At 51.7% G+C, this 26,039-nt stretch overlaps 7 protein-coding genes across 7 annotated transcripts; all 7 read left to right on the forward strand.

The window, feature by feature from the left end:
* Positions 1-2,490: 2,490 nt before the first annotated feature.
* NEUTE1DRAFT_108219 (uncharacterized protein) lies at positions 2,491-6,432 on the forward strand (the record flags this gene model as incomplete). Its single annotated transcript, XM_009850654.1, has 11 exons — positions 2,491-2,599; positions 2,688-3,066; positions 3,101-3,201; positions 3,721-3,933; positions 4,065-4,168; positions 4,270-4,408; positions 4,471-4,632; positions 5,072-5,262; positions 5,333-5,452; positions 5,560-6,148; positions 6,182-6,432. The coding sequence occupies 11 exons, from the start codon at positions 2,491-2,493 to the stop codon at positions 6,430-6,432; spliced, it is 2,358 nt and encodes a 785-aa protein (XP_009848956.1).
* A 1,851-nt stretch (positions 6,433-8,283) lies between these two features.
* Positions 8,284-11,435, forward strand: NEUTE1DRAFT_108220 (uncharacterized protein; the record flags this gene model as incomplete). Its single annotated transcript, XM_009850655.1, has 4 exons — positions 8,284-8,343; positions 8,417-8,983; positions 9,165-10,626; positions 10,678-11,435. 4 exons carry the CDS (start codon positions 8,284-8,286, stop codon positions 11,433-11,435), a joined length of 2,847 nt encoding a protein of 948 aa, XP_009848957.1.
* Positions 11,436-13,522: 2,087 nt separating this feature from the next.
* On the forward strand, positions 13,523-15,968 carry NEUTE1DRAFT_108221 (uncharacterized protein; the record flags this gene model as incomplete). The annotated part of the gene is made up of 6 exons (XM_009850656.1): positions 13,523-13,610; positions 13,669-14,204; positions 14,274-14,393; positions 14,477-14,557; positions 14,628-15,127; positions 15,227-15,968. 6 exons carry the CDS (start codon positions 13,523-13,525, stop codon positions 15,966-15,968), a joined length of 2,067 nt encoding a protein of 688 aa, XP_009848958.1.
* Positions 15,969-17,032: 1,064 nt separating this feature from the next.
* Positions 17,033-18,272, forward strand: NEUTE1DRAFT_135717 (uncharacterized protein; the record flags this gene model as incomplete). The annotated part of the gene is made up of 4 exons (XM_009850657.1): positions 17,033-17,221; positions 17,430-17,630; positions 18,052-18,084; positions 18,150-18,272. The coding sequence occupies 4 exons, from the start codon at positions 17,033-17,035 to the stop codon at positions 18,270-18,272; spliced, it is 546 nt and encodes a 181-aa protein (XP_009848959.1).
* Positions 18,273-18,680: 408 nt separating this feature from the next.
* On the forward strand, positions 18,681-19,169 carry NEUTE1DRAFT_135718 (uncharacterized protein; the record flags this gene model as incomplete). Its single annotated transcript, XM_009850658.1, has 1 exon — positions 18,681-19,169. One exon carries the CDS (start codon positions 18,681-18,683, stop codon positions 19,167-19,169), a length of 489 nt encoding a protein of 162 aa, XP_009848960.1.
* Positions 19,170-21,193: 2,024 nt separating this feature from the next.
* On the forward strand, positions 21,194-22,384 carry NEUTE1DRAFT_25253 (uncharacterized protein; the record flags this gene model as incomplete). Its single annotated transcript, XM_009850402.1, has 3 exons — positions 21,194-21,451; positions 21,511-21,615; positions 21,830-22,384. Coding segments are annotated over 3 exons (918 nt in total), but the record flags the coding sequence as incomplete, so codon positions are not given.
* Positions 22,385-23,905: 1,521 nt separating this feature from the next.
* On the forward strand, positions 23,906-25,576 carry NEUTE1DRAFT_98864 (uncharacterized protein; the record flags this gene model as incomplete). Its single annotated transcript, XM_009850659.1, has 5 exons — positions 23,906-24,214; positions 24,279-24,383; positions 24,448-24,528; positions 24,680-24,880; positions 25,172-25,576. The coding sequence occupies 5 exons, from the start codon at positions 23,906-23,908 to the stop codon at positions 25,574-25,576; spliced, it is 1,101 nt and encodes a 366-aa protein (XP_009848961.1).
* Positions 25,577-26,039: the final 463 nt, after the last annotated feature.

The following is a 26,039-nucleotide window of genomic DNA, read 5'->3' on the forward strand; positions in this document are numbered from 1 at the left end:
CTTTCTGACGGCTATAAGATTCACTTCTGGCTTGTGACCGACATGCAGGTTGCAGCTAGGGAAGACATCACACCACCCTGGGACTTTCGGTTTCTCAATGAGAAGTTGAGATACAAGGCATCTCTGAACTTATAGGCGTCATATGCAAGCGCATATAGCAAATTGCGGTCGGTAGGCCGAATGCAGGCAAGTTGCCTTTATTCATGAGCTATCCATGGGCCATTTTTCGACAGCTGGCCATTTTGCTGGTAGCAAATGCGAGGGTTCGAGAAGAGTGCCATTGGGTGATAGGGAGCCAGCAGCTTGGGACTCTCTGGAAGTTTACCAGATATTTGCGTGCTTAGACACGCAAAAGAGAGGTCGACGTCGACGGTGAAAAGCTTGTTGATGTAAAGATCGGCGAGAAGATACAAGTAGGGTTATGTACGAGTTTTCTCACAAACTCCCCGCGAAGGAGCGGCAATTTCTCTGGCTCGTCAGCTGGAACTGGGAGGCACACCAGCAATCCGAGTCATACCTAGCTAGCAGACTGGAAGAGGCCCTTATACCAAGAAGATGATATTCAGCTTTTATAGAATCAAACCTTAAATCTCACTTCCGTTGCTTTTATCCTTTCCCTCGGGCTTGATCAATGTTTCAATAGCTTGCACATGACCCTCGTGAAGTTTCCCTTTTTGAGTATTTCCTTTTCCGATGTTGACGGACTCCACGTCGAAATTTGCCGAGACAGGTACTTACAAAGTTTCGGGGTGTCACACGTTCATTTGCCCTATGGATATATATCGTCTACTGCACGAACCATAGTTTCTCTACAACACACACATGAAGTTTGCAAGCCCTGCTGAACAGACGGGCCTCACATTAAAAGGACCGAATACGCCGGTGAGCATACGGAAGTCGCTCAAAGAGCTGTCCCTTCCGGCCGCTCGGGGCAAATAATCAAGATATGTCAAGAAGTCGACTAAGGCCCTTGAAAACACCATCAAAGGCGGCCGTTGCAAATCTTCTGATCACTCCGTATTGGAATCGCTTTGGCGGAGACCCCGACAGCGAGCTAGAGGTACGTGGACTTTCAGGCCTACCTCGAAATGATGGGCATAAATCTAACAACGACACTGTAGAGGACGAACATAAATAAAAAGAACAACAACAAAAAGAAAAGCGACAAAGTTTCGATGAAACAACGACTAAAGGAGGCAACAAGCGAGGGGGCTATTGCTGCCGGCCCTGCTTTTGCGTTTTCCGCTGCTTCTCCTCCGGATGAGATTAATGGTCTCCGGGTAAACGGCACCGAAGATAACGACATCGAAGGAAGCGAGATCGAGAAGGGCGATCCCGAAAGCAGCAACGCCGAAGATAGCGACACGGAGGACAATGATACGGGCAATAGCGACGACGAAGGGCAAGATACCCTCGGACTGGAGTCTGAAGATGACGGTGTCTTTGACCCAGATAAAGACAAAAGCGATCTAGAAGATATTGGCGATGCGGATGTGTTCGAGGCTGAAGCGACCGAGACAGATGGTCAAAATTCTGAGGAGCAAAGTGTGGTCGACAATCGGACTGCTCCTCAAGACCATGAGAAGATCCCTACTCCTTATGTCGAAACACCTGGTTCAGATCGGAAACGCCTCCCAGATGCGCCGGGTACCTACCTAGTTGTCCTTTACTCCAAGGCCCATTCCAGCTGCCGGTTCTGCTCCGTAGGGCGAAGCATAAACTGACATTGAGCTGGGGAGGAGACGTAATGAAAGGTATGTCGAATATGTGTGAACGATAGTGCTACCCCCTTGCTTTGGTGGTTTCAGTGGCTGGGTACTAACAGTTCTGCATGGGACCTATATGGCGGGGGGGCTAACCCGTTTGAGCGGGATCGATGAGATGACGCCCTGTTGGAGACAACTTTCTGCCCTGTACGCCCGGTAATTTAGGGGGGGCGGGCAAGGAAATGCGCGCTATGCGCTACCTCTAAACATTTCTGTTCACCTCGACTTGTAGACACCGAGGACCATTTTTCCTTCCCCCCCCCCCCCAAAAAAGTTGCCTCGCCTCCCGCCCTCTTCGCCTTTCTGCCTCGTCCGTTTCCCACTCACAACCCCTCCTTCGTATCTCTGCTAGCAGCACGGAAGCAGCCCTTTGCTTGTCGACCGACCTCGCCTGTCGACCTTGCCTGCCCACAAATTCGCTCCGCGCTCCAACGCTCGCCTGAGTGTCGAAAGTCAAAGCCAGCTTCGGATCAAGGAGTTCCGATTCCTAGGTAACTTTGAACAACACGCAAAAGGTACCTCTATCCTCCCACGTCAAATCTGATCCCATTTATCGCGTCTTTCCATCCCTTTTGTGGAGGCTTACGTGATAGTTGCTGTGTCGTTCGATGGGAATGATAGAGTGTCTGTATATACCACCTTGAATAACGGCCCGATCGTGCCATGATTAACACCGCACTTTATAGTACCCGGACCTACCCTCTTGCGTAGAGGTACTGCTGACATGGCGGAATATGCGCCGACCGCGGCCGACATCCGCGACTTTGTCGAGAATCTAGAGGCAGCGGCGGGGTTCGACAATCCGAACCTTGGGGAGTGGTGGAACATCATCAGTGAGTTGTCTTGCTTGAACTCCCATCAAGTTTATCGAAGGAGCATCTAAAGAACAAAAAGTCTTGCTGACAAGCTCTCCTTGCACAGTTTCCGTGCACACGAATCTCATACATGCCAATACACGAACGATCAGACCCTTTGCCGAGTTCCACGGCATACGATCGCGTCACCGAATCTTCGGGGCCATTGCATACGAATGGCTTGTGCTGAATTACAAGCAGGGAACGATCAGAGAGGCCCTGGGCAGGATCGGCCATACCAAGCCTGGAATGGCTACGACTGTCACCCAGGGCATGGCGGCCCATGAGCTGTCGGGGGATGCGAGAAAGGTCCGCGTGCAGGGGGCCGACCAAAGCCCTTGCAATACAATCACATCCCTGGCGGAATTCTGGGCGGCAGAGGGCGCACTCAAGCGACGGTCGCACAGGCAACCGCTACCATCAAGTATTGCTGCTATACATCGAGAGTAATACAGATTGTCTAATCTTTACACTAACCAGATCAAAGCCCATGACTCGAAGATTGTTAACGCTGTCAAGGTGCATGGCTGTCGGTTTTGTGACCGACAAGGCGCCGTCCTTGACCTTTGACCCAGTTGTAGGTAATTGTAATAGTGGAATGTATAAGTGCTAGTGTGGCTGTTGATTTAGGGGTATTTAGGGAGGATGTGCTAACACGCTTGCATTGAACCCACCTGCGGGAGTTGGCTAGAAACCAAGAATGGGGTTGTCAACCTTCCAGCCCTTGGCGGAAGTGTACGATGTTGAGAATATTTTAAAACAATGCCGAATCTTGATTGTATTCTAGCCTAGACTACTTGACCGGTTGTCGCCGTGAAAAAGATTGTTAGGTGCCTCAATGATGCTTGATCCGCTACACACGGCGACTGGTCTGCATGCTCGATAACTCCCTTCCCGTAGAGGCCGTCTTAAGCGCCTGCCTGAAGGTTTGCTTCCTACCTACTCAGCATTGGAAAGTGTCAATGCAGGTGTTCAACTTCCTCCGATCCACTTTCTATAGCCGTCGCATTGCCCCTCCCCGATTTTCTTTCTTTTCCACCTAATCTTCTTCTCCATCATTACATCCTTCCAAACTTCGTCAGTTTTCTCACACCCAACAGGGTTTCGGCAGCTTTTGATCGGTCGACAAAATCCAGCTTTCCAGGGCATTACGCAACTACGTTTCGGCAGGAAGGGAGCCGAACCCCGGTCGAGACGACGTCGCTTTGCAGCTTCTTTCGCTTGTCATTTTGTGCCACTCTCGTCCAAAGCGACGCCCGACCAACCGACCGCGATTGAGTGCTTGATCGCCAGTGGCTCCAAAGACTCAGCAGGTAAGTGGTCGCCCTCTACCCTAGTATCACCTTGCATTCTGGACGACCCTCCGACCCGGAGCCGAACTCCCGGAAGACATGGAAGTTTTCGCTTCCACGCTTCCTGGGCGAAACTCTACTCTTGATTTCAGCCTCGGCGTTAAGTCAAGTGTCGTATTATCTCAACCGCTTCTTCCATCATATCAATCTATTGTCATCCTATCTGCCCGTTTTCAGCACACTCAAAGCAAATGATGTAGCGTTCTTGTGTACATAGAGGTACCTTGGCCTCCCTGACAAACATCGAAGAACGCACGTGTATCTATGCCAACTACCATGTTAACACCTAGCTCACAGCGCAGCGAGGAGATCACAGTATCGAGAGGGAATACCGCCGACAACAAGGCCAACACGAAAATCGCCTTTCAGAGACAGCGCGACAGGCACGACAAGAACTTCACGAAGCTTCGCGAGCGTCTCAAGGAAGATCAAGCCAGTAACCCTTCATAGAAAGAAGCCTTCTTTGCTGGTGGTGTAGCGATCCCTACGAATCCTCAGGAAGCTCAGACTCTACAGTATCAAAGTACGGGGCCCTTGCCATTCCCAACAAAATGGCTGACGTCGGTCCCACCATCGATGACATCGAAGGCTTCGTTGCCGAGTTAGAAGCCGCCGCACAAGTGCAAGACCCACGTTTGAGCATATGGTGGGATATCATTAGTATGTCGTCGCGCTGGCACCTCCTTCTTTGCTTCGCCAGTTTCCGACAGGAACCTTGGGCCACGAGGAGATTATATTGATACCGGCTACCTCACAGTTTTGCTGCAAGAAGACTTGGTCTACCTAGGCACAAATATAATCCGGCCCTTCGATTAGTACGTCGGCATCGACCCAAACTTCCAAGAGTTTGCCGAGGCCGTATATCAACGGCTTTGAATCCAATATGCCTGTGGAAACACAAGGAATGTAATTGCCAGAATCGGTCCAACTAAGCCGGGAATTATGGACAATGTGACGGAGTGTATGATGCTACATGAATTGGAGAAGAAACGGCGAAGGACCCGGGTCCTATGCCCCGAAGAGAACCAGGCCTTCCCCGGCCGGATCACATAGGTAATACAGTTTTGAGCAACTGACGGTGCAATGAAGCGCCTCGCAGAAAGCACGCCCCACTCCGGCACAACTGCGGATATCCCGCAGACGTACGCCGCTATGCTGCCGCATGTGCGGCAGATGGCGGACGTACTGGTCGATAGGTTAGTCAAGATTGACAACGATGGCAGCAAGCAAGTCAAGTTGTTCAAATCAACGTCAGGCACAGTTTACGAACACGAGGCTTGGAATATTATGGTTAGTGCAGCCCGGATATATCCAATGTCGTCATGACGGACACTTCAACCTGATAAACGGCATTTCACAGTTCATAGCTATTGATGCTCAAAAGGGGAATCCAGGTGCTTACCCCTGGGCCACCAGTTTATATTGGAGGCGATACGACACATTTTCCGCGAGATGGAACGATCTTGTGGTATTCGTGAGGGTAAGCGACCATCAAGTATCTGGGAACGACGAAAGCAAATCAAGCTTCCCATACATCGCAAGTCCCTTTTGAGTACAGCCACAGAGGCTAACAAAATATCCTGCCAGGCTTCCAAGGGCGCAGTAGCGAACTTGTTGATATGTCCCCATGCCAATAGGTTTGCCTCCGATCCCGCCTCGGAACTAGACAGAAAAAGGATCAACATAAAGGGTAACCTCGAAAAGGTCGCTAAAAGGACTGCGATCGAAGCAGCTCTCGCACAACTCGAGACGGCCATGGCGAACAACCCCGGAGCAAACAGCAACACCGAGGATAATGCCACGATTCAGCCCGCCATTTTGGACCAGGCTTTGCCCCAGCCTGTCGCCCAAGAGAGCAATGTTGCGGAGCATTATGCCCCGATTGAGAGCGATGACGACAATGATGACTATGAAGATGACGGCGACAATGACTCGGAAATCAGAGTTTCCGACAAAGTGTTTGTTGGAGTGGTAAAGGAGCTTGACGAGGAAGAGGAGGCCGCTGACGAAGAAAGTGCGGATGTTGTCGACGCCGACGAGGATCCCAACGACGAGGATTCTGACGATATTCATGGCCTTGGTGGACGGATTGAGAGTCGAGAGTTCATTGCTGAGACCGAGAGTGGACATGCGTTGCCTATGCATCCGATGGCCGCTCCAGTTGCTGCTGGTCACAGTTCATAGGTTGAAGGTGGCCACAGCAACGGAGCTGGTGGTGTCGATCGCATGGAGATCTTGCCAAGCGCTCCCGAGCATCCAAGTGGTGGCCTACAAGCCAGCGATGCTTCAGCTCGGCCGTTGCCCGCAGGCTATCAGCACCGTATGAACAACAACTCTATATTCAACCAGGCTATCACTGATCAGTTCAGCGAGGATCATGATAGCCTCATGGCCGAGTCTTCTACCACCCATGACGTCGACGAAGAGAATGTCGCCTTCTCAGAGAACATGCAAGTGTAAGATTACGACAACCTTGGCTACGATGATTCTCGGAATAAAAGGGGTCCGGATCTCGGCCAGGATGGACAGACTGGGGCTTCTTCGAAGCGGCTGCGCAGGCGTTGAGACGCAAGATATCTCGTGGTTGGTGGACGGATGTGTCAGCATATGTTCGCTCCCACTTTTTTACTATTGAAAGTCCATTACCTACTGCCAAGCTGCTATTTCTTGGTGAGAGATGTGCTAGGTCACATTTCGGAGGCTGTTTTCGGCAAAGAGTTTTGGACAAGTAGGCCTTCAAGTTAGTCAGATGCTGCTGCCTTCTTGGAGGGAGCAAGTACTCCTTGGAGAGGTTCTCAGGCAATTTGAAGGAAAAACAATCCTTTGTTCTTGAGTTATGTACAAGGTATGTATCTCGGTTACTTTCCCGCAAGTGCACAGTGTTTCTTTGTTTTCTCTTGTAACTCTGGAGGACCTCGGGACCTGGGCCGAGTTCCATCTGGACGAATAAAGAGGAAGGTCTGCCCATGTAGATAAAGATGGCACCTCTATGAATTACTCTTATTTCTTATCATTCTGATACTTATTTTGCTCGTTTGTCGAGCCTGTCTTCTCTTGGGTTCTCTCGCACGGAACTCGTTCCATCCGCTGCGTGCTACCACATTCACGTGTTCATGATTCCATCCTCCCCGGCCATATTGTTCATGAACTCACCTGGAGGGATCTTACGGTTAGTCCTACTGTTTACGAGCATCTTCCAGTGGTCTGGATCATCCACGCATTGATGAACATATGTGTTTCTGAACACATGTTTCCCTATGCCGTTCGTAAATATTGGGGTGGCGTCGTTCATGGTGCAGAAATCCAGCGTGACCACCCAGCAGGATATCAGCGGTGTGTAATTGTTAGCCCCAGGCCCCGTCTAGTGCACTTACAGGGGGTGTGGCTAACAGTCTTGCACAGGAGCCACATGCGACATGCAGCGGTTTGCAAGAGGGAGACGATACGGCTGGATTGAAAAGCAAGTTGGACGGAAGTTGAAGAACGGCTGCAGATGGATAGATACTGGGCTACCAGTGATGGATGACCCTAGGAAACCTTACCCTTTCAACAACAGCCGAATCCATCCGTCGCTCTAGCAACCCTCCTGATGCGCGGGGATGGAATTGGGATGAGTTGAAGCAAGGCGCGGTGAGAGCGCGTTTGGCCTCAACACCAAAACCTTGTTCACCACCGAGCCCTGAACAGCGAGGTTGATCACGAGCAGCACTACAAATCCCCCAGCAGAGCCACTGATCTTACCACCTGGAGAGCAAAACTCCACAAACGCAGCAACAGTCGCTGACCCTCTAACTACTATAAGAATCCTCCCTCAGCTGCAAATCTCAACCTCAAAATTTCCTCCTGCAAGCAACGAGCCTCCTTCGACCACGAACCTCGACCCAGCTTTGCTAACTAAGCAGTTGACCCCGCTCACCCTACTCACTCGAATACTTCCGTGACCCATCGCCCACCTCTACCCTTACTTCATCAACACATCGATCAGTCTCTCGACTCGTGCTTTACCACTTGCACTTCAACGCTACTTGCAACTCGCACTCGATATTCCACGCAACCTCAACAAACGATCCATCAAGATCGTTCACTGCTTGCACCTTATCTTGCTTTCAAGTAAGTTGACATCCCTTATATACTTTCTTTTCTTCACTTATCCATGCTCGCCATTCGTACCTTTTCAATGATTCACTTCTTGTGAGAGCGCATTCACATATACTTCGCTTGTTTAACTATCCATAAACACCACTCTTGACGCATGCCTCAACGCAATGCTCTAACATCTTCAACTGTTCTAGTCCTTCCCCACCTCTCAAAATGCCTGTCTCTTTTGACCATGCCCAGCGCATCCCGGAATTCTTGGAGGCAGCTGCGCGGGTCAGAGACCCTAATCTGGTAGCCTATTGGAAGATCATAAGTAAGTCACTCGATTGTGTCCATGTCCCTCCAGAACACTCCTAATGAAACATCACACAGTGACCATACAAGTAATTTGGTCAACCCAATTAACAATGTCGTCCGCCCCTTCGCCGAGTTCACTCGTCGTCGTGCCTACGACCCCCACCACCGCCATTTTGCCGAGAGCACCTACCAATGGCTCGTCTTTCTCCACCGGACCGGCTTGACTGCTGAGGGTCTCGCCAAGATTGGACCTACCAAGCCTGGTTTGGTCGAGAAGCTGAGGAGAACCCTCGCCTGTCATGAGATTACCCATGCGCGGAAGAAGACCCGCGGAAACCACCCGGCCGGCCAGGCTTACAAACGGATCTACATGACCGAGGCTGACTTCATGGTCGGTGAGGGCGCAATAGAGGTCCTGGGCTATCCTACCGGGCAAGTACAGGACTCTCAGGTGGCCGATATACCAACAAGCGAGCCTGACAAGGTTCAATTCATCGACGAAATGGTTACCGCGTTGAAAAACATGGTCGGCAGGGACAAGGGCATGGAGGCCCAAGTCAAGCAAGTAATGGCTACATCCGCCTCAATCTTCGAGTCTCTGGCATGGCGTCTCTTTGTAAGTCATCCTCCATGGGAGAATCCACACACGAACCATCCCCTAACAATGCATGTCATAGATCGCCTGCCGCCTTGCCCAGATTGGGAAGCCCAAGGTCTCACCTTGGGCAACTAGCTACTATTACCGGGAGTACGACAACTTCTAATCTCGATGGGACGATCTAATCCACTTCGTCAAGACCAACAAGGCAGCCGTCTCCAACTTGTTCCTGAGCAACTACTTTGCCAGGTTCGCGGCTGACCCCTACAAGGAACGGTCGACGAAGAAGCAAAACGCCAAGACCAACAACGACAAGGCGGACAAGAAGAGAGCTGGCGATGAAGCCATTGCGACCCTCGCTGGCAACCCGCTGCCCCAAAACACCAACGCTACTGGCGGAAACGTCCAAGCTCAGGCCAATATCGAGCACTATACCGACCAGGCCGCTCAGAACTTTGTGGCTGCTGCAGGTGCCGCTGGTGCCTCAGTTCAAGGACTCCAGCAACCCCAGGAGCCCGTCTTTGCCCGCCCCCAACATATCAATATGGCCAATGACGGGTGGATCAATTACCAAGAGAACGACTTTGAGGCTCTCTACCGGACCCATGAGGCCCAGCCTAAGGCTTACAACGCTGAGGTTGAAGCCTATAACAAGCAGAAAAACGCAGCGGCAAATGGCGACAGCTCCGACGTCGAGGACGATAGCGAAAATGACGATGGCGCCTCCGCTCACGAGGATGACAACGGTGAGGATCCTGATGAGCCAAATTATGGAGCAGACTATAACGATATCTTCAATGACATTTACGGTGTTTCGGACGACGAAACCCGTGAAAGAAGAAGAAGACAGGATGTTTCGGCTGCCCGGGCCCCTGCCGCCCCTCCCAATATGAACGGTCGTGGTCTTGGTCCCACTATGGCCGGCCCACCAATGCCTGTTCTCACTACTCGTCCGCCTCCGACGCAAGCGGGCCCAGCCGTCCAATCTCATGGTTCAGATGGCCTTGTCCAGCAACCCGCTCCCCGCACCAGTAACCAGCAAGTCGCCCGTCGCCCGTTCGCTGTTCCAGCAGCTCCTCAGAACAGCCCTCAACAGAACTTCCTGCATGCTGCTCATGTGGTCACCCCTCCATCTGTTCCGAACGAAGTGTATGGCTCCAATCTTCCAACCCCTCCTCGCCCGCAGATACATCCTTATGGTCCTACACAACAACCACCTCAAGCCCATCGACCTATCAACATTTCCCAAGGGCACCGCGGCCAATTTCAGGCGCCTGTCTCCAGCCAGCCTCAAACCAACTTTGCTAGTCCAGCACAGCAAAATATTCCTACTGGTTTGGGCACTCCCGCAAGGCCGAGTCCTCATCAAGTTCAGGCCATTCCTCTTCCTCACGGGTTGCCAACTGTTCAATTGCAGTCCTCCGCTCCCATGGGTCACGTTCAGTCTCCGGCTGGTCCTCTTCCCGATGTTGTGCCAAGGCGCATCATCACCCCCGCTTCCGAGAGAGCTAGGCTCCTCAGAGAAAGTCAACAACCTGCAGTCATGGGTTTCCCTCCATCCGTGGACCCCAACGCTCCGGTTCAGAAAGCTGCTGAACCTCAGGCTGCCCCTCGCGCACCTCAATCACAACCTGCTCATGACTGGTTTGATTCCTCCGCGGGTCCTGCTTCGTAGAACGGACAGGCCAACGTGAGGCAGACCACGGCTGCAGCACTGGACAACTTTTTCGAACCGGGACCGTCGCCAGAACAGCAAATGTTCTTTGATCCCCCACCAAATCAGCAGATTGCCCAGCCAGCGCTGGGTCAGCAGCAGTCCTTTGATGAGTCGGTGTCCACCTTTAATCAACAGTCCATCGTGCAACCCGCGCCAATCCAGCAGGCTGCGGTTCCTGAGGTCCATCAGCCTGGGGAAGAAGAACTGATGATGTTATTTGAGCAAATCTCAAATGGCCAAGCTCCGCAGCAACAACGTGCGCTGCCTGCTGCAGAGCAACAGGTGGACATTGACCCGCTGGAAGACTTGGACTTGTCGCTCGATAATATTATGAGCGACCAAGAGCTCGTCGACTATGCAGCGACGCAAGGATTTGGCATTGATATAAATGACTTGGTTCAGCTGAATGAGGCTGGAAGCAACAACATAGCCGACAACCGGGGCATTGGCGGCGAGGTCATTGACAGCCAGCCTCCTGGACAGACAGTGGCAGATAACGCCAACGAGCAATGGCAGCAAAATAATGGCGTGGAAGACTACGAGGATCTCTTCGGCCAGTTCATGAACTTACCGGATGAAGTCGACAACATCATTGTTGATGATCTTTTTGCCGACGAGTACATGGTGAATCACGCCATTGAGGGCCTGGACAGGGAGGACGGCACCGGCAGCAGCGGAATCAAACGAATGAGAGGTGACCATGACGAGAATAAGGGAGAGGAGCGTCCTGCGCAGCGGGCTCGCATGAATTGAGTGGGCGTTTCAAGGATGACAGGAGGTTATGATGGGAGACGAATGATGACTGGAAAGACTGGGAATTGGGAGCGCTAGCTGTGACTACGGGAATAAAGGGAGTCATTGACTATCACTTGGGCTTTTAATGGTATCTGTAAGACAGAAAGAATGAACTGTCATTGTTCGAGTCATGTGATGGGGTTATAAGGTTGAACATCAAAGCATGCAGCATCGGTCATAGTCTGCAATGACAATAATGCAACTCATAAACAAACAATCAAATTTCCTGTGACTAATGTGACTGATGTGAGATGTCTTGATAGTCGCATCGTCTGCGAAGTGATATAAATATGCCTCATACCCCTCGTTCTCCGTACGTCCAATGTGAAGATTTCATATCGCTATGCATGGAGTGAGAAGTGAACCTTGGTCGTCAATTTAAGGTTTATGCGAGGCTGTGTGTGACGGTGAGGTGTAAGTGATAGTGCATGCCTCTGTATAGCTGGCTTCAGGCGGTGGCTACTAACTTCCCAACTTCAGCCCACTTGGGTGCAGGGGTATGAGGTCCGTGCTCGCGATGGGGCCAGCCTCATTGGGCCAACATTGGCAACGGACCTTAGCATCACCAACAACTCTTTCGACTTGTTCTCTGACACAACTATTATCTTAAAATATGTGCCAATACCAGTTTTCAAGAGAGGGCCCAGATACTCGTCTCGGCCAAGATCCCCGACACGTATGAACTTGTACACGCCGCAAGAGGTGTCTTCGAGATGTTGGAAACCTCACTATCATATATGCTCCATACCTACAAGGAGCCCAAGATCGTTCACCCGGCATTCTGCAGGTTTCATTGGCTGGAGCACATTACATATGGAAGCGTATCGGAAGGAGAAATCGTCGCCATTCTCAAAATGGCGGGTAGGATGTGGCAAGGGGGTACAAGAGAGCGAGAGAAGTTGAGAAGTTGGCGGGTGCGATGGGTGTGGATTCCTGGTAGGAAGATTTTCTCTTGGATTAACCTTGATATTCGTTTTTGAGCATGGAAACCTTTTGACTTTCAAATTGGGGACCTTGTTACTGAATCCTTCCTACCTTGCGAGCGTTTGTTTGCTACCTATTGTTTTTCTACAGGTCCGCGCTGAGAAGCCTCTTATCTCTTCTCGTATAGAGCGCTGTAATTCAGTAGGTTTTTGGAGTTTTAGCGGGGATTTCTACAGTAACAGCGCAATTGCATTTCTGTTCATCCTACCTATTCTTCTAGGGGCGACCGTTAAGTGGAGCGCGTCGGGAGCGCCTTTTGCTCACAGTGACAGACGTCGGATCGCAGTTGCCCGGGCCCCAGGCAAGGCTGGATTTATAGAGGTATCGATTATTTCTGCCACCTCTCACCTACCAACCTATTTAATCCCCCTCATTCCTGCCCTTCCTCGACCTCGCTTTCCTTCTTCCTTTTTTTGTCAAGTGAGCGGGTTACACCACCAGTCGTCACCCTTTCCTTGACTCGATCATCTTCGACATTTTGATTGTCGATCGCAGCGCCCACCTCTCGCAACAGGTAGGTACTGAGCGCGCGCTCTTGGTTCGAGCCTTTTGCAACGATCTCCAAATCAGCTTGGAATCAGAACTGAGCCCTATCAACATCGTGATCGACGACCGCCACAACTACTCTCGCCATCACATTATCAGCGTCTCTTGATCGACCTAGCGCATCAAACATGTGTCTTCGTCGAGTTCAGCAATCCAGAGTAAGTCTTCGATCACCTCGTTTGTTGATTCTTCGCACCTTGATGTTCCATAACCCCCCACAACGCGTTCACGCGTCCTCGATAACGGCCCACAACCTAGCTCTTCCCTGTCGCGCGCCTGGCATCCTGAATTGCTTTCATCTTCTTCCACCATCCCATAGCTTATTTCATTTGGTCCAACCTTCACATCTGACGTAAATGTACTCAAATGATTTTGCGTCTTTATATACATGACTTGATATTTTGAGCATCTGCTAATATCCATCCAGACATTCCGGCGACTAGCTTCTCTGAACGACCGTACTTTGCTCACATTACCTCCATCGCACATATCTGGCACCGGCTCACGTTGCAAACATGGACGACGCCCCGACCCTTGTGGAACTCCTTGAGGCGGCTTTTGCGCAGAATGATCCAAGGCTCTCACAGTGGTGGCAGATACTCCGTAGGTCGTCGGCGCACCAGATATCGTAGAATCACAACTACTAACACACGCGGCACAGTCTACATGGAGAACAATCTTGTCAATCCCGCGTCAGGCACCATCCGGCCTTTCGAACAGTTCGCTCAGTCAACGCACGCCCATCCACATTTCGCGAGAAGGGCATACGAATACCTGAGATTTCACAAGCAATCTCGGACGAGCAGAGCAGCATTAGAGACGATTGGGCACACGAAGCCGGGCCTTCTGACTTCCCTTCTATCACCAAATGGGGGCCTCGCTGAACATGAGCGCATCACCAATCGCCGCAAGCAACGGACAGTGCGGCCCGAGCAAGCCTTCGTTGCACATATCAGTTCTGACGCGGAATTCTGGGCAACCGCAGGTGCCCTCAAATCTATCAACAACAATCCTGTTGTTGACGCGGCAACTGCGAGAGATATCCCAGTCACATACGAGGCAAAAATGGCCTGTGTGAGATTTATGGTCGATGCTCTCAGGGACATGGCCCAGAAGCTGCGTGGAGACCTCAAAGAAGCCAACACGATCAGGTGCACGTCCGATTGGGCACTGGAGGCCGTGGCCTGGGAGTTACTGGTGCGTTCATGTTTCTTACATGTACTGGCTCCGTGATGTTTAAGCATTAGCTAACTTCAACCGTTGCAGGAGGCTGCCATGGCTGCGCAACACGGAATGCAGAACGTCTATCCGTGGGCGACTGCTTACTTCCACGAACAATACCCCAATTTCACAGCACGATGGAATGACTTGGTGGCGCTCGTCATGGTAAGCACAAATCGCATGAGGCACTCTTACTGCTCATATCCCTGTCATCTTGCCAAATCAACAGCTAATGGGTTCTCTATCAGGGGTCGAAGGCAGCAGCGTCCAACTTGTTGATCCCGTCCTACGCGCAGCGATTCGCTAATGATCCTGGCGGCGAGTTCAAGGTCAGTCATCTCTCGATACTGAAAGCCTCGAGGTATTCTTATTTCGAACATGATACTAACATCTCTGTAGAGAAAAACAAGTAACAAACAATCAAATCTCAGAAAAGACAACTTGGTCGCAGACCTTGTTGCACGTCTTGCCGCAATGGAGGCTCAGGTGGCTGTAGTTAACGAAGAAGGTCAACCGGCCGTTGTCGACAACAACCATGAGCAACTTCCAATTCCATCACCAATGTCCCCCAATCGTCCACCTGCGCCCACTGCAGTGCATGGCTCAGTTCAGCAGAGAGTTCTGCCTGTATCTCCCCTCAACGGCATACCCGCCCGCTCTCCCATTAGCTTTGGTCAGCCCGTCGCGTTCTCTGCCTCGACCCCCTCGAGACCGGCCACGCCAGCTACTCATTCAAGGAGGAGGCAACACCCTTCTACCACTCCGAGCGGAAACTTCAAATACGGTCAGCCTAGTAGCTGGCCTACATCCGGTGTAACTGCGGCTGCTAGGCAGTCTGCTGCCCCTCTCACGAGACCTATCGTCACCCAGCCCACCTTCTATGACGCAGGCGCCTCTCCGTAGGGCGGAGAGGCCGGCGCCAATGGAGACGAAAGCTTAGTGGATATCTACTTGAGCTTGCGTGCAGCGCTTCAAGATAGAATGGCAGATGTCAACAGGAATCCTTCCACGTCATCTTATCACCCGAGCCAAGCAGCGCCGGTGATCGATGAGCAGTATAGGGAGGCGGTGCAAGGATCTATCGTCCCGCAAAAAGCTAATGGTACGACCTCCAGCGACAGTCAGCTCGAGTTGAGCTGGAACGATTCTCTTCCGGACGGCTACAATCTCCAAAGGGATGTCGCCTTCTCACACGCTGACGATGCCGCTACTGGCCTTCAGGAACTGTCTGGGTCCCAGGGAACAAGTCTGGACTTATTCCAAACAACAGGAGGCTATGGCAACAGCGGTGACATGTTTCACGTCAATGCGGTCGACGATTCAGCGAGCAACGATGAACCAGCAGCAAACACTGGTTCCCGAACCAATCCGAATGGGCAGCAAATCGATGGCCCCGGCATTTTTGACATCAATGAGCCATACATTAGTCATAAAGCCTTTGGTGAGCCATTTGGTTCGAACCAGGGGTATGCAAACCACGGCGAATCCTTCCATGATGTGACTGCTCAGCCCAGCGCTTACGCTTCAGTCATTGACAGGAGTCAAGTACATGACTACGAGTACGGCTGGGATGCTAATCCTGGTTACCATCGTGACGATGCAGGGGACCTGTTTGCCGACAGTTTCCTCGCCAATCAAACAGCGGATCGCGCTGTGGGTGCTGGCAAGAAGAGGAAGAGGGGAACTGAAGAGGAAGATGAGGATGAAATGCCTCGTGCTCAGAGGTCTCGCCAGAGTTAAGTTACACTCATGGGGGACATGAAAACTAGGGCACCAAGGCAGAGCTATAAGGCAGTTGGAATGAAGGAAGCTAGGTCGTGCATTAGGCTCATATTTTTCATTCATCGTACTTTACACCAGCTATTGTGTCTATGTCCCTTCATGTGAGTGACTCGTCTGGTTTGCTCCTTCGCGGCTTGTCAATCTCCCCATGATTCTTTCGTGTGTTATACTCTGACAAGCTCAACACCTCTGCATGATTCACAGGGTAGGTACCTGCCCCTGCTCTTCGAGTGATCGCTTACGAGCCCATAGGACACATGAAGGTATAAGAAGCCCGCCTTCCTCTTAACTGAAGTGAAGGTACAGCTCTTCCCCCAACTTACCTACCAACAGGCGACGGAGCAAGTCAGCTAAGGGGAAATCTTCGCCTAGAAGCCTCATCCTTCTAGGTTCCTTTTGATAACAACCAGCTTGAGCAACGTTTTGGACTAGAGGTAGGTAGTCCTACGAACGGTCAAGCCTCAATTCTTGGAGTCGCTTTTACTAGTCCTGGTGTATCCTTCCCTCGATTTGCCCTTCAAGTTTGATTCAAGCCCAAGCTTTGCTCAAGTGAACATCTTGAAATGAGATATATATCAAAACCTTATATGTTATGTATTTACTTGATCTCGGCCTCTAGAGGTGTATATTCTTCTATCCTACACCCTACTTCTTATCTCTATTCCTCTAGCCAACAAAGAACCGAAAACATCAATTCCGTGACCACGCCCCCAACTAGGAGTTAGGAAACAACGACATAACATCGACGAAGGAATCAAAGCAAAACGTTCACCTTACTTTACCTATATGTACCCGCCTACCAGCCACTTGATTCCTTGGAGAATAATGACAATTACCTCTATTCATTCGAACAACCGAACTTCATAGGAATGGCCTACCGTCAACTCAGAAGTTACAGGCACGCCAATGGCATTTTTTCATGCCAATGTTGCTGATAGCCAGGCCACCGGAGTGTGAACTTCGGGCAAGCCAGCCACGAATTTGAAGACGCCGGGGTTGCGACACCTTCTGGAACCAGCCAGATGCCGGCGGGCGATTATGGCCCATTTGAAACCAGTGCAATTGATAAAGAATGGAATCAGTGGCTGGGAGACGTTGATCAGCCAAACTCCGACGTTGGAGACGTGACAAACTCGGCCATTGTCGCCGGCCATCCTGCTGGCGATTTGTTCGCCGATGCCACCACCGGTACTCTCGCCAACAACATGGGTGTAACAACCCGGCTGCCAATCAATAACAGCAAATTGATATCTGAGAAGCAGCGATCATAGACGGTCATTTCGCCGACAACACTCACGGCAGCGTTGAACGGCCCATTAAAGTGTTCATCCCAGCTTGCCGGTTGCTCCAATTAGGGGAGAAGGAACTTCTCACCGAGGCACTTCGTCTTTGTCCTTGAATTACAGATCCTTTCCCTAGAACGGAGGGGTCGACGAAGGGCAAGATATCGGCGCGGTGTACGGGCAATCGAGTGGTCAAGGACTTCAAGGCGTAATGAGAGATGTGAGTGACAGGCAGCTCGAGTTGAGATGGAAAAACTCTGTTCCGGACGGCTACGATCTTGAAAGGGGCGTCGCTTCCTCCCTCGTCGATGAAGCTGCTACCAACTTCCAGGATCTAGTTGGTGTCCAGCAAGGGGAATCACGGAGGCTACCAAGCGATGGGAGGTTATCACTACGGTAGGGCTACCGGCAGCAGAAGAATGCCAAAAGAGGTACCTCTACACTTCTGCCCCTGAACAACAATAAGAAATCGAGGGGGTTTGCGATGGGCGGCGTGGACGACGACGACAACGAAGAAGAGCAGCCCCAAACTCCCCCTTGGCCGCCCTTCTTCGTCGTGCGCCAGCATTGAGACGAGGCTTTCCAGCCATCACGAGCCCACACCACCGGCTGTCCGTAACAACCGCAGTCTGAACACAGATCAGCTGTGTTTTTTTCCTTCCTCCTGCCTGTCCGCCGATGGCTTGACGTCCTGGGTCAAGTATATAGAGTCAAAGACGAGACACAGCCTCCAGGGTATCGCTAGCGTCTACATCTAGCGCTTCGCAAACGATCCTGACCATGAGCTCAAGGTACGTGATATTACCCCCTCAGCCCCAACGATCAGTACTCCTTCAGTTACTAACAGCTTTTGTAGCGCAAAATTGACAATAAGGACACCAATTTCAATAAAGCATCGCAGCTCCGCGATTTGAAGGCCCTGATGCCGGATGCTAACAGCGTAGCAAATTCTTCTGCGGTTGTTTCCGCCGCTGGCTAGGGTCCCGCGGACTCCATTGGTCTTCCCGCGCTTGCTCATCCCAAAGCTAGAGCGCCTACCTACTGGAACTACATAACACCCGGGCTGGATGGCCGGCTTCCCAGGCTGTCCCCCTGTGGCGGGACACCTTCTATTGTCACTGAGGAACATCAATCACGACCCATGATGACCATTGAGAGTCTAGTTCCCCGAAGTCCACTCGGCGGGATGGACCCAATCTCCCCTGCTCAACTTACCACACCCGCGAGCCATGCCCGAGGCAATGCAAGTGCTTCTGCTAATCCTCATGCTGGTCAATGGCAACCAGCTGCTGCCGAGTAGCCGCTCGCCACCACACCGTCGACTCTGCCTGTAGCACTTGTCTCTCCCTAGGATGGAGAGAACAGCAGCAGCGAGCACGCAAGCGAGATGGCGATGGCGAATGTGGAGCGTCTCTCTTACGGCGTGCCAAATCCATGTCCGAATCAAGCGGCTACGGGGCAACAGGCTAGTGGGAACCAGTTGCAAAGGAACCGACAGGAATTGGACTCCGACGCATATGAACGCAGCCAGGTCAACGATGACTTTGCTTATTTGGAAGCAGGGTTGTTCGAACAGTCCAGCTTCGGCCATCCGGGGGCGAGTTCGTTCAACAATGCTGCCAGGACAGAAGTTCTGAGCCAGCATAGCGATTCTGAACAGCTTGAGCACATGAGTAGGGGCAATCTCGACATCGATGTTCCAAGCTTGGATGACCAAGCCTTTGATGGTCTGACAGGTGCCAACATGGCGCACGCGTCTTCCGATGGATTATTTGATAACGCGACAGTTCAGCAGGGACATCCAGCGGCGGGGGCAGGCCAGATTATACGGCCGCATATAGGAGTTGCGCCCGTCTCGCGCGTCAGGGTGTATTAGGTGTTGAGAAAAGCCGCGTCTATGGGACAGTCATCGACGCTGAGATGTCGAGGTCAAATGGAATACAATGGTGGCGGAGGGCGGTGTTGCGGTTACGCTCTGCTCTATCGTCATTGTCTGCTTTCTTTGTTTGGGCTATCCCTTGTCAGCTTGGGCGGCTCCGATAGACGAGTACTCGATGTAGAAGAGAATACAAGGATGAAGCAAAAAAACCCTCTGTGGCGACTGGGATGTCTTGTGCGGGCAAAGACAAGCGGACGTGGCGTGGTCTTTCGCCGGGCAGCCGGAGAGCTCCATGCATGCAATGCATATCAGCCGCTGGGTGCATATCGTCCATATGCAGATCCGCGTTGAACGATGCCCGCATGCAGAAGCACCTACATGTACTTCCCCTCTCCTCACGACTTCACCTCCATGATCCTGTAGTCCTCTCCCTTTCCCGTCCTGACACCGCCCCATCCCGACACTCCGACCTCTGTCTTCCCGGAAACTTCCCATCGTGGGAGCGGAAGTCATCGCCTGGAGCCTTGATCAGAGAGGAGCTCAAATATGGACATGCCATCTTTCGAGAAAAAACCTACCCGCTCTTCTGCGACAACGTCAAGCAGAATCACCGTGTCGACTTTCGCCTTCCCTGCTAGATTTATCGCCATCATCAAAGTCATATGCGCCGCTGTTGACTATTTTCATTCACGTTACAAAGTCACCTTAGAATGGGGGGGGGACCATCGGTAGAATATCGACTGCCGACTGTCGACACCGACGTCGATCACCACGCTCATGGTATCAGCCGCAGACGTCTGGGTGTGGAGTTGGGTTCAAACAGCTCCCCCTTTCGTGCATTCTTACATCATATTCTGCTTGTCCCCTCTCTCTTCCTTCTGGTCGCTGACATCCTTCTTCAAATATTCAAATATTCTTCCATCTCTAAACGCAGGGTCGCGGTGGGCGAGGCGGCGGCCCGTGGCTCCTCGACGGGCAAGCAGGCGACGGTATAGTTTCGGGACTTTGACTTGAGCAACAGGCACATGTTCTTGGGGTCAGCCTTTTGAAAGCCTCGTTCGTACATCGTTCGTTCGTCATGGCCGGTTAAAAGGGATAGGTCGGTCGAGCGTGGCGATGAGTCGGTGGCTCGCGACATGGATTGGTCGTCATTCTACTCAGACAAGGCATCAGCGAAGAGAACAGCTTTGACCAGGGGACGATGAAGGAAACTCGGCTGTTTTGACTCAGATGGTGAGGCACCGACTTGTGACAGACGACAACGACGAATCGACGGACAAACGTGTCCCAGGAGACTGTCTCTTTACTTGATGTTCGATCCGTTCCGGTGAATCCTGAACTGGATTTGTCTCGTGGAACCTTAGAGCGACACAAACGCGCACTGCTGAGGCTGGACGAAAATGAACAGAGTCAGCGCTGGCTGAACGTTGCGAGTATCGGAATACGGATGAGTGTCGGGCAGATGTTGGGCGGCATGCGAGGCCTGATGCGACGAAACATTTGGAGGGATTGACGAGCTCGACTTAGGAGCATGAACGCCTCAAAATTATTAGTGGGAGCTCATCTGCAAGCTGCGGGGCGCAGATACTCAGACTTTGGGTTGTTCCTTCACTCTGACCTTGGTGTTTCCCTCGCTGCCGAAGCGACTTCGCCTGCTGGTTTCTCCCCTCTGGAGGTGGCCCGTGCTTGTAGACTACCTCGTTATTTTCCATTCTTTCCCCTCTTCTCGTTTGTCCTTGTTCCCCAAAGCCACCCACTACGCTTTCTTTTTCTCAAAAACTTTACCGACAGGTCAACATCCATCTGGAGATACTTCTACTTCTTCTTACTGCTCGTTCTCTTCTTTGTAAGCGGCATCATTGCCTTGCACTTCTCTAATCTCTTTCCTCCCACACTCGTACACTCTTCACCACAGCCATGAATGGCCAACCATGGCCCTCGAGGTAAGTTACTCTATTTACTAATTGCATATCGTCCTCGCGTGCAGAAACATGGATCGTCCGATCGCTGCCCCGCCTCGCCAGAGGTACATCACAAGCCAAGCACATTTCTACCAGCGCAAGGCTGAAAAGGAAGCAGCGGCCTTCAGCGCCATGGTGCCTGGAAACTTTGCCGATTTTCCCACGGGTGCCGCCGATCAGTGTACCCTCGTGGACCAGATGATGACGGCAATGAAAGATACGACCGCCATCCTGGACAATCCGGATAACAATGCCCATATCAATTGCATCCGGGCCAAATCCGATGATGAAGTAGAAGAGAAGGCGTGGGAGGTCATGGTAAGTCTTGACATCGAAACACCGTTGCCTGTCTTCTGACACGTATTGTCGCAATGTAGTTCGAGGCATATGACGCTCAGAGAGGCAAACGCGTCTCCAGACTCCTCACAGCCTACTTCCCGAACTTCATGGATCGCTGGGAGGCCTTGGTGGCACTGATGCGCGTACGTATCCTTACCTAGATTGTCAAGACCGAGTCACGAAAGCGTGGCTAACTTTACACTACTGGCAGCACTCCAAGGCTGCCGTAGCAGACCTTTTTGCCATACACTACATGGATCGATATGTACACAACCCGGTGACGGAGCTTGATGTAGGTCTAAACAACTCCATTCTTCTCATCCAGCCGGCTACATGACTGACATCTGTTCTACGAAGACCAAACTTTCCAACAACTATACGAACAAAATGCGGGACTTCAACAAGGATGTCAAGGCTGCGAGCAAGTTCCGGGGCTCCGTGACCACTGTTGACCGAATCACTTCGATTTACGACGCGGCAGGAAATCTCGTCAGTACCTTCGTCCGTCCTGAGAAACGCCCCCTGAGCGACTTTCTAGGTCACCGCTTGGCTGGAATTGCGAAGCCGAAGCGAGTCAGAACCAGGACCACCACTGGAGATTCTGCAACATCTGGACCGACCTCTAGCAACAGTGGTAACTCGGAACAGCACGTCGGGGGCACAGCTGGCAGCTCTATGACCCCCATTCAAGAGGAAGAGGAGGATCTTATGGCTGCCATCCAAGAAGATGGAGAGGGTGTTATGGCTTTAACTCAAGGAAAAGAGGAGGGTGCTATGGGCGAGGCCGACAAGGACGACGGAGACAAAGCGCTTGAAGGTCCGAACGAACCCAGCACCCCCCATCCCGACGCCGTTAATTCCCATTTCGACAGTCGGTACCCCACGCCCGTCCACCATCTTGCACTCGGCGAACAATCCCACATCGACCATAAGGATTCTACCCCGGACAAGCATCAGTCGCTTGGCGACCAGTCTGAGCAACCTTCGCCCAGTGGGCATAGGGTTCCGCCTAATAACGAAACGGATGCGGATCTTTCTCCTTTTTTTGCAGAAGCGTACCATGAGCCCATCGATAGTTACAATGGGGAAGATGTCAGCAGCCAAGCGGCGCTGGATGGTAGAGTTACCAAAAATGGGAACTATCCGTACGAAGTTGACCTCGACTGGTACGAGCTCTAAGATGGAGAAGATGGGTCACTGAGGAGGCAAGCGCTCTCGGTGCCTTGACTTCTGACTTCAAGTCGAGGTCTAAAATGGAGTGGGTGGCTAGGCAAGATACAAGCTGCATCTGGAAGGTGATTTACGGACGCAGTGTTCGTGTTGAGCAGGCCTCTGAGCGCGGCTATAGTGGTATATCCCGCCCACTGTCAATGGCTTCTACGGAAGTAGATGGAGCTCGAGTTGGGCTTCGGTTCGTTCAGCGCGGAGCAAGCCGTTTCGAGTCTGGAGCAAGATGCCCAGATCCTGTTATTTCTAGGTGCTTGTTCAGAATATTTTTCATTTTCCGTGCTGGGGAAACCAGATTTTATATTTTGAAGGCGTCTCATTCATGTCTCTAGCTCGTCTTCCATGCGCCTACTTGTACTATTTCCATGGACAACTGCGCTCAATTTTTGCCTACATTTCGCGAAGTCACCCGTGACTGCTTCATAATCAGTTCTTTCATGACACCATGAATTGTCCTTCCAAGTTTACAGATTCGCCGACTTTGAGACAGCGGTTCGATAATCTTCAGTGCAAGTTGCCCGCATTCTCTCCTAATCAATGTCATTTCCGTCGTTCTTAGGATCATTCTCTGACGATATCAGTCTTTCAAGGGAACAACTCAATCTGTCCTTGTATTCATCCCCTCGCTTTTCAGGACCTCCCTCCTATATATCTCATCGCGTACCTTTCATCTGATGTGTTTCATGTCCTCGCTGCCGATGGGCAACTGCCGTCAATCTCTTCCAGGTCCAAATGGCCCATGCGGCAGGCACCACGCTTTCCAGGCTGGCACCTTCACCTTCAAACCTGGAATTTCCCATAAAGCCCTCCCTCACCTTGGTGTTCCCCCCACTTGAATTACTTCTCTTCGTCCACCAAACTGCCTTTGCAGTCGTCAAGTGTCGGACAGCAATCTTCACGCCTGCAATTCTCATTGCACATTCTCGCTCTTTTGCTACAAAGCATTCGCACCTTTCTTCAATTCCTTTACTACGATTCCTCGTAAGTCGCGTTATCCAGCCCTCGTCGGAATCATAGCCTTCTACCCCGCCGGATTTTGGCCTCCTCGCGTTCTGCGTCCACGTCCCCAAGCACTACTCACCATGATATGTCGTACATCCATCAATCCCCAGCAATGCCAGCCCTATCCTAGAACAATGATAGTACTAGTTCCGGATACATAATGGACGTCTCGTGCTCACTATATACTAGTGACTCTTGGAGAACATGGACCCCTCGAACCCTGCCACACCTGCTCAGCAGGCGATTACCAGCTTGGAGCACTTCCGACAGATTCAAGCTGCGGAGGAGGCAGCTGCAGAGGCAGCCGCAGCCGCCAAGGGGAACACCACCGCCGCCGACTTCCCGCTCGATCCGGCCGAGCAATGTGCTTTGATTGATCAATTTGTTGCGGCCCTCTTGAACACGGACGGCATCGTCGACAACTATCGTCACGATCCGACCGAGAACTCTGAAGTGAAGTTCGTCCTTGGTCTTCCGAGAGAGAAGATAGTGAGAAAGGGTTGGGAAGTTATGGTTAGTAGCCCTGCCACTATGTGCCATACCAGTCATAGGCTTTACTAACAGTACAATTTTGCAGGATTATGATTACAAAGTCCAACGAGGAATCATCCACCCTGACGCGTTCTGCCCTGAACTACCCAACTTTATGACCAGGTGGAGGTTGACCTTGAGCACCTTTCGGGTATGCGCCTTCGTCCTACCTTGTGCCATCACCGGCGACATCGAATGCTGACATGGATGCTCAGAAATCAAAGGCTGCTTGTTCCGACTTGTTCACCCTCCCGTATTTGTGGAGGTACACGTGCAATCCGGTTGCCGAATTGGAGGTGAGCAACATTGAACGCGGCCTCCCTCTCTCATTTACGATGGACCTACCGCTAATGTACCTATCTACTACTCGCTCATCAGACCAAGGTCTCAAACAATCACACAAACAAAATGAAGGAGTACCGAAAGCCAATCGATCAAGCTTGAAAGTTTGGTGGCTCGTACGAGACCATCAACAACATCACTACGGTCAGAAATGCGGCAGGCGAGACCATCGAAACGCTCATTAAGCCTCAGAAACGCCTTCTTTCAGAGTTTCTGGACGACGACCTGGCCGCATTTGCGAAGGCCAAGCGACAGAGAAGGGTTACCGGATCTTCTTCAACCTTCGGAGCTACATCTAGTAGCCCTGTCAGCGACGGCAATGCAGTAGCGACACAGCCGGTTGAGGGTGTAGCTGGCGGTGTTTTGGCCACCATCCAGGAGGAGCCCTCCTATCAAGGCGACTACTCCCACGATCATCTCTGAACGAGCAATATACTGGTTATCATCCTAACCAGTACTCTGCTCCTCCCAATGATCATGCAAATGGTGGATTGCCTATTTCGGATCAAGAGGCACAGCAACCCGTCGACCCGATGCCGTACTTGGATTTCGGCAGGAATTTCGAGGATAACCAGCCTATCGCTGGTAACTCCGGAGGCAGTGGCGGCAGAAAACCTGCCAATGATCGATAAGCAACTTGCTCATCAGCAGAACCAAGAGGGATCAGGACCTTTTATTGTCTCCAATGTCCTCAGCAGCCCTGAGCCCGGTTTCGCCAACTACAGCCCTCTTGACCAGTACCAGGCGCCCCATCACCAACAGTCATTGGACGGAGAGTTTGGCTACAACTCGCTGGATCAGTATCTGACTGGTCCCGAGCCCGGAGCAGATGCCGGTCCCTTGATGTGGGATCAAGAGCATCAGCAGCCCGACGATTTCATGGATTTCTTTGACCTCGACGAATACATCCGCCGTTCCCAACCTATTGCTGGCAGTTCCCGAGACAATGGTCGCAGTCAAGCTGGCGAGGGATCTGAATCTGCGGATCAGTCCAAGAACTAGTCCTTAGGTATCAGCCCCGGCGACTGATCGATGTACCACTAATCATATCGATCTTTCGAGCAAGTGCTCCATAAGTTCAAGATTGGACTACTGGTCCAACCTCCATCGTGGAAGAGGTGGTGGGGAGGACGACATGCAAGTTATATCGGGATGGCGGCTGATATGTCTGCGACATGGCTTTCTGTGTCGTGGACCGAACTCGAGTTGGGTTCTTATTTTTGAAACGGCGCGGCGTATGGCGTCCTTCCCTGGTGCAAGTCGCCCAGAATATGTTTTATTTTGTCTTGTAACTTCTCTTTGAGCCTTTTCTCGGGCTATCGGCTATTCTATGCTTCTCGACAAGGACTCGATCCTGTTCTCACTCTCCTATAGCAATGCTTTCTTACCAGCTCTTACTCTAATTTGCTTTCATTCTCCTTTCCAGTAATTACCGCAGCGGAAATATGGGCAAGGCAGGTAGGCT

Source organism: Neurospora tetrasperma (genome assembly GCF_000213175.1).
Source record: "Neurospora tetrasperma FGSC 2508 unplaced genomic scaffold NEUTE1scaffold_2, whole genome shotgun sequence".
Classification (NCBI taxonomy): domain Eukaryota; kingdom Fungi; phylum Ascomycota; class Sordariomycetes; order Sordariales; family Sordariaceae; genus Neurospora; species Neurospora tetrasperma.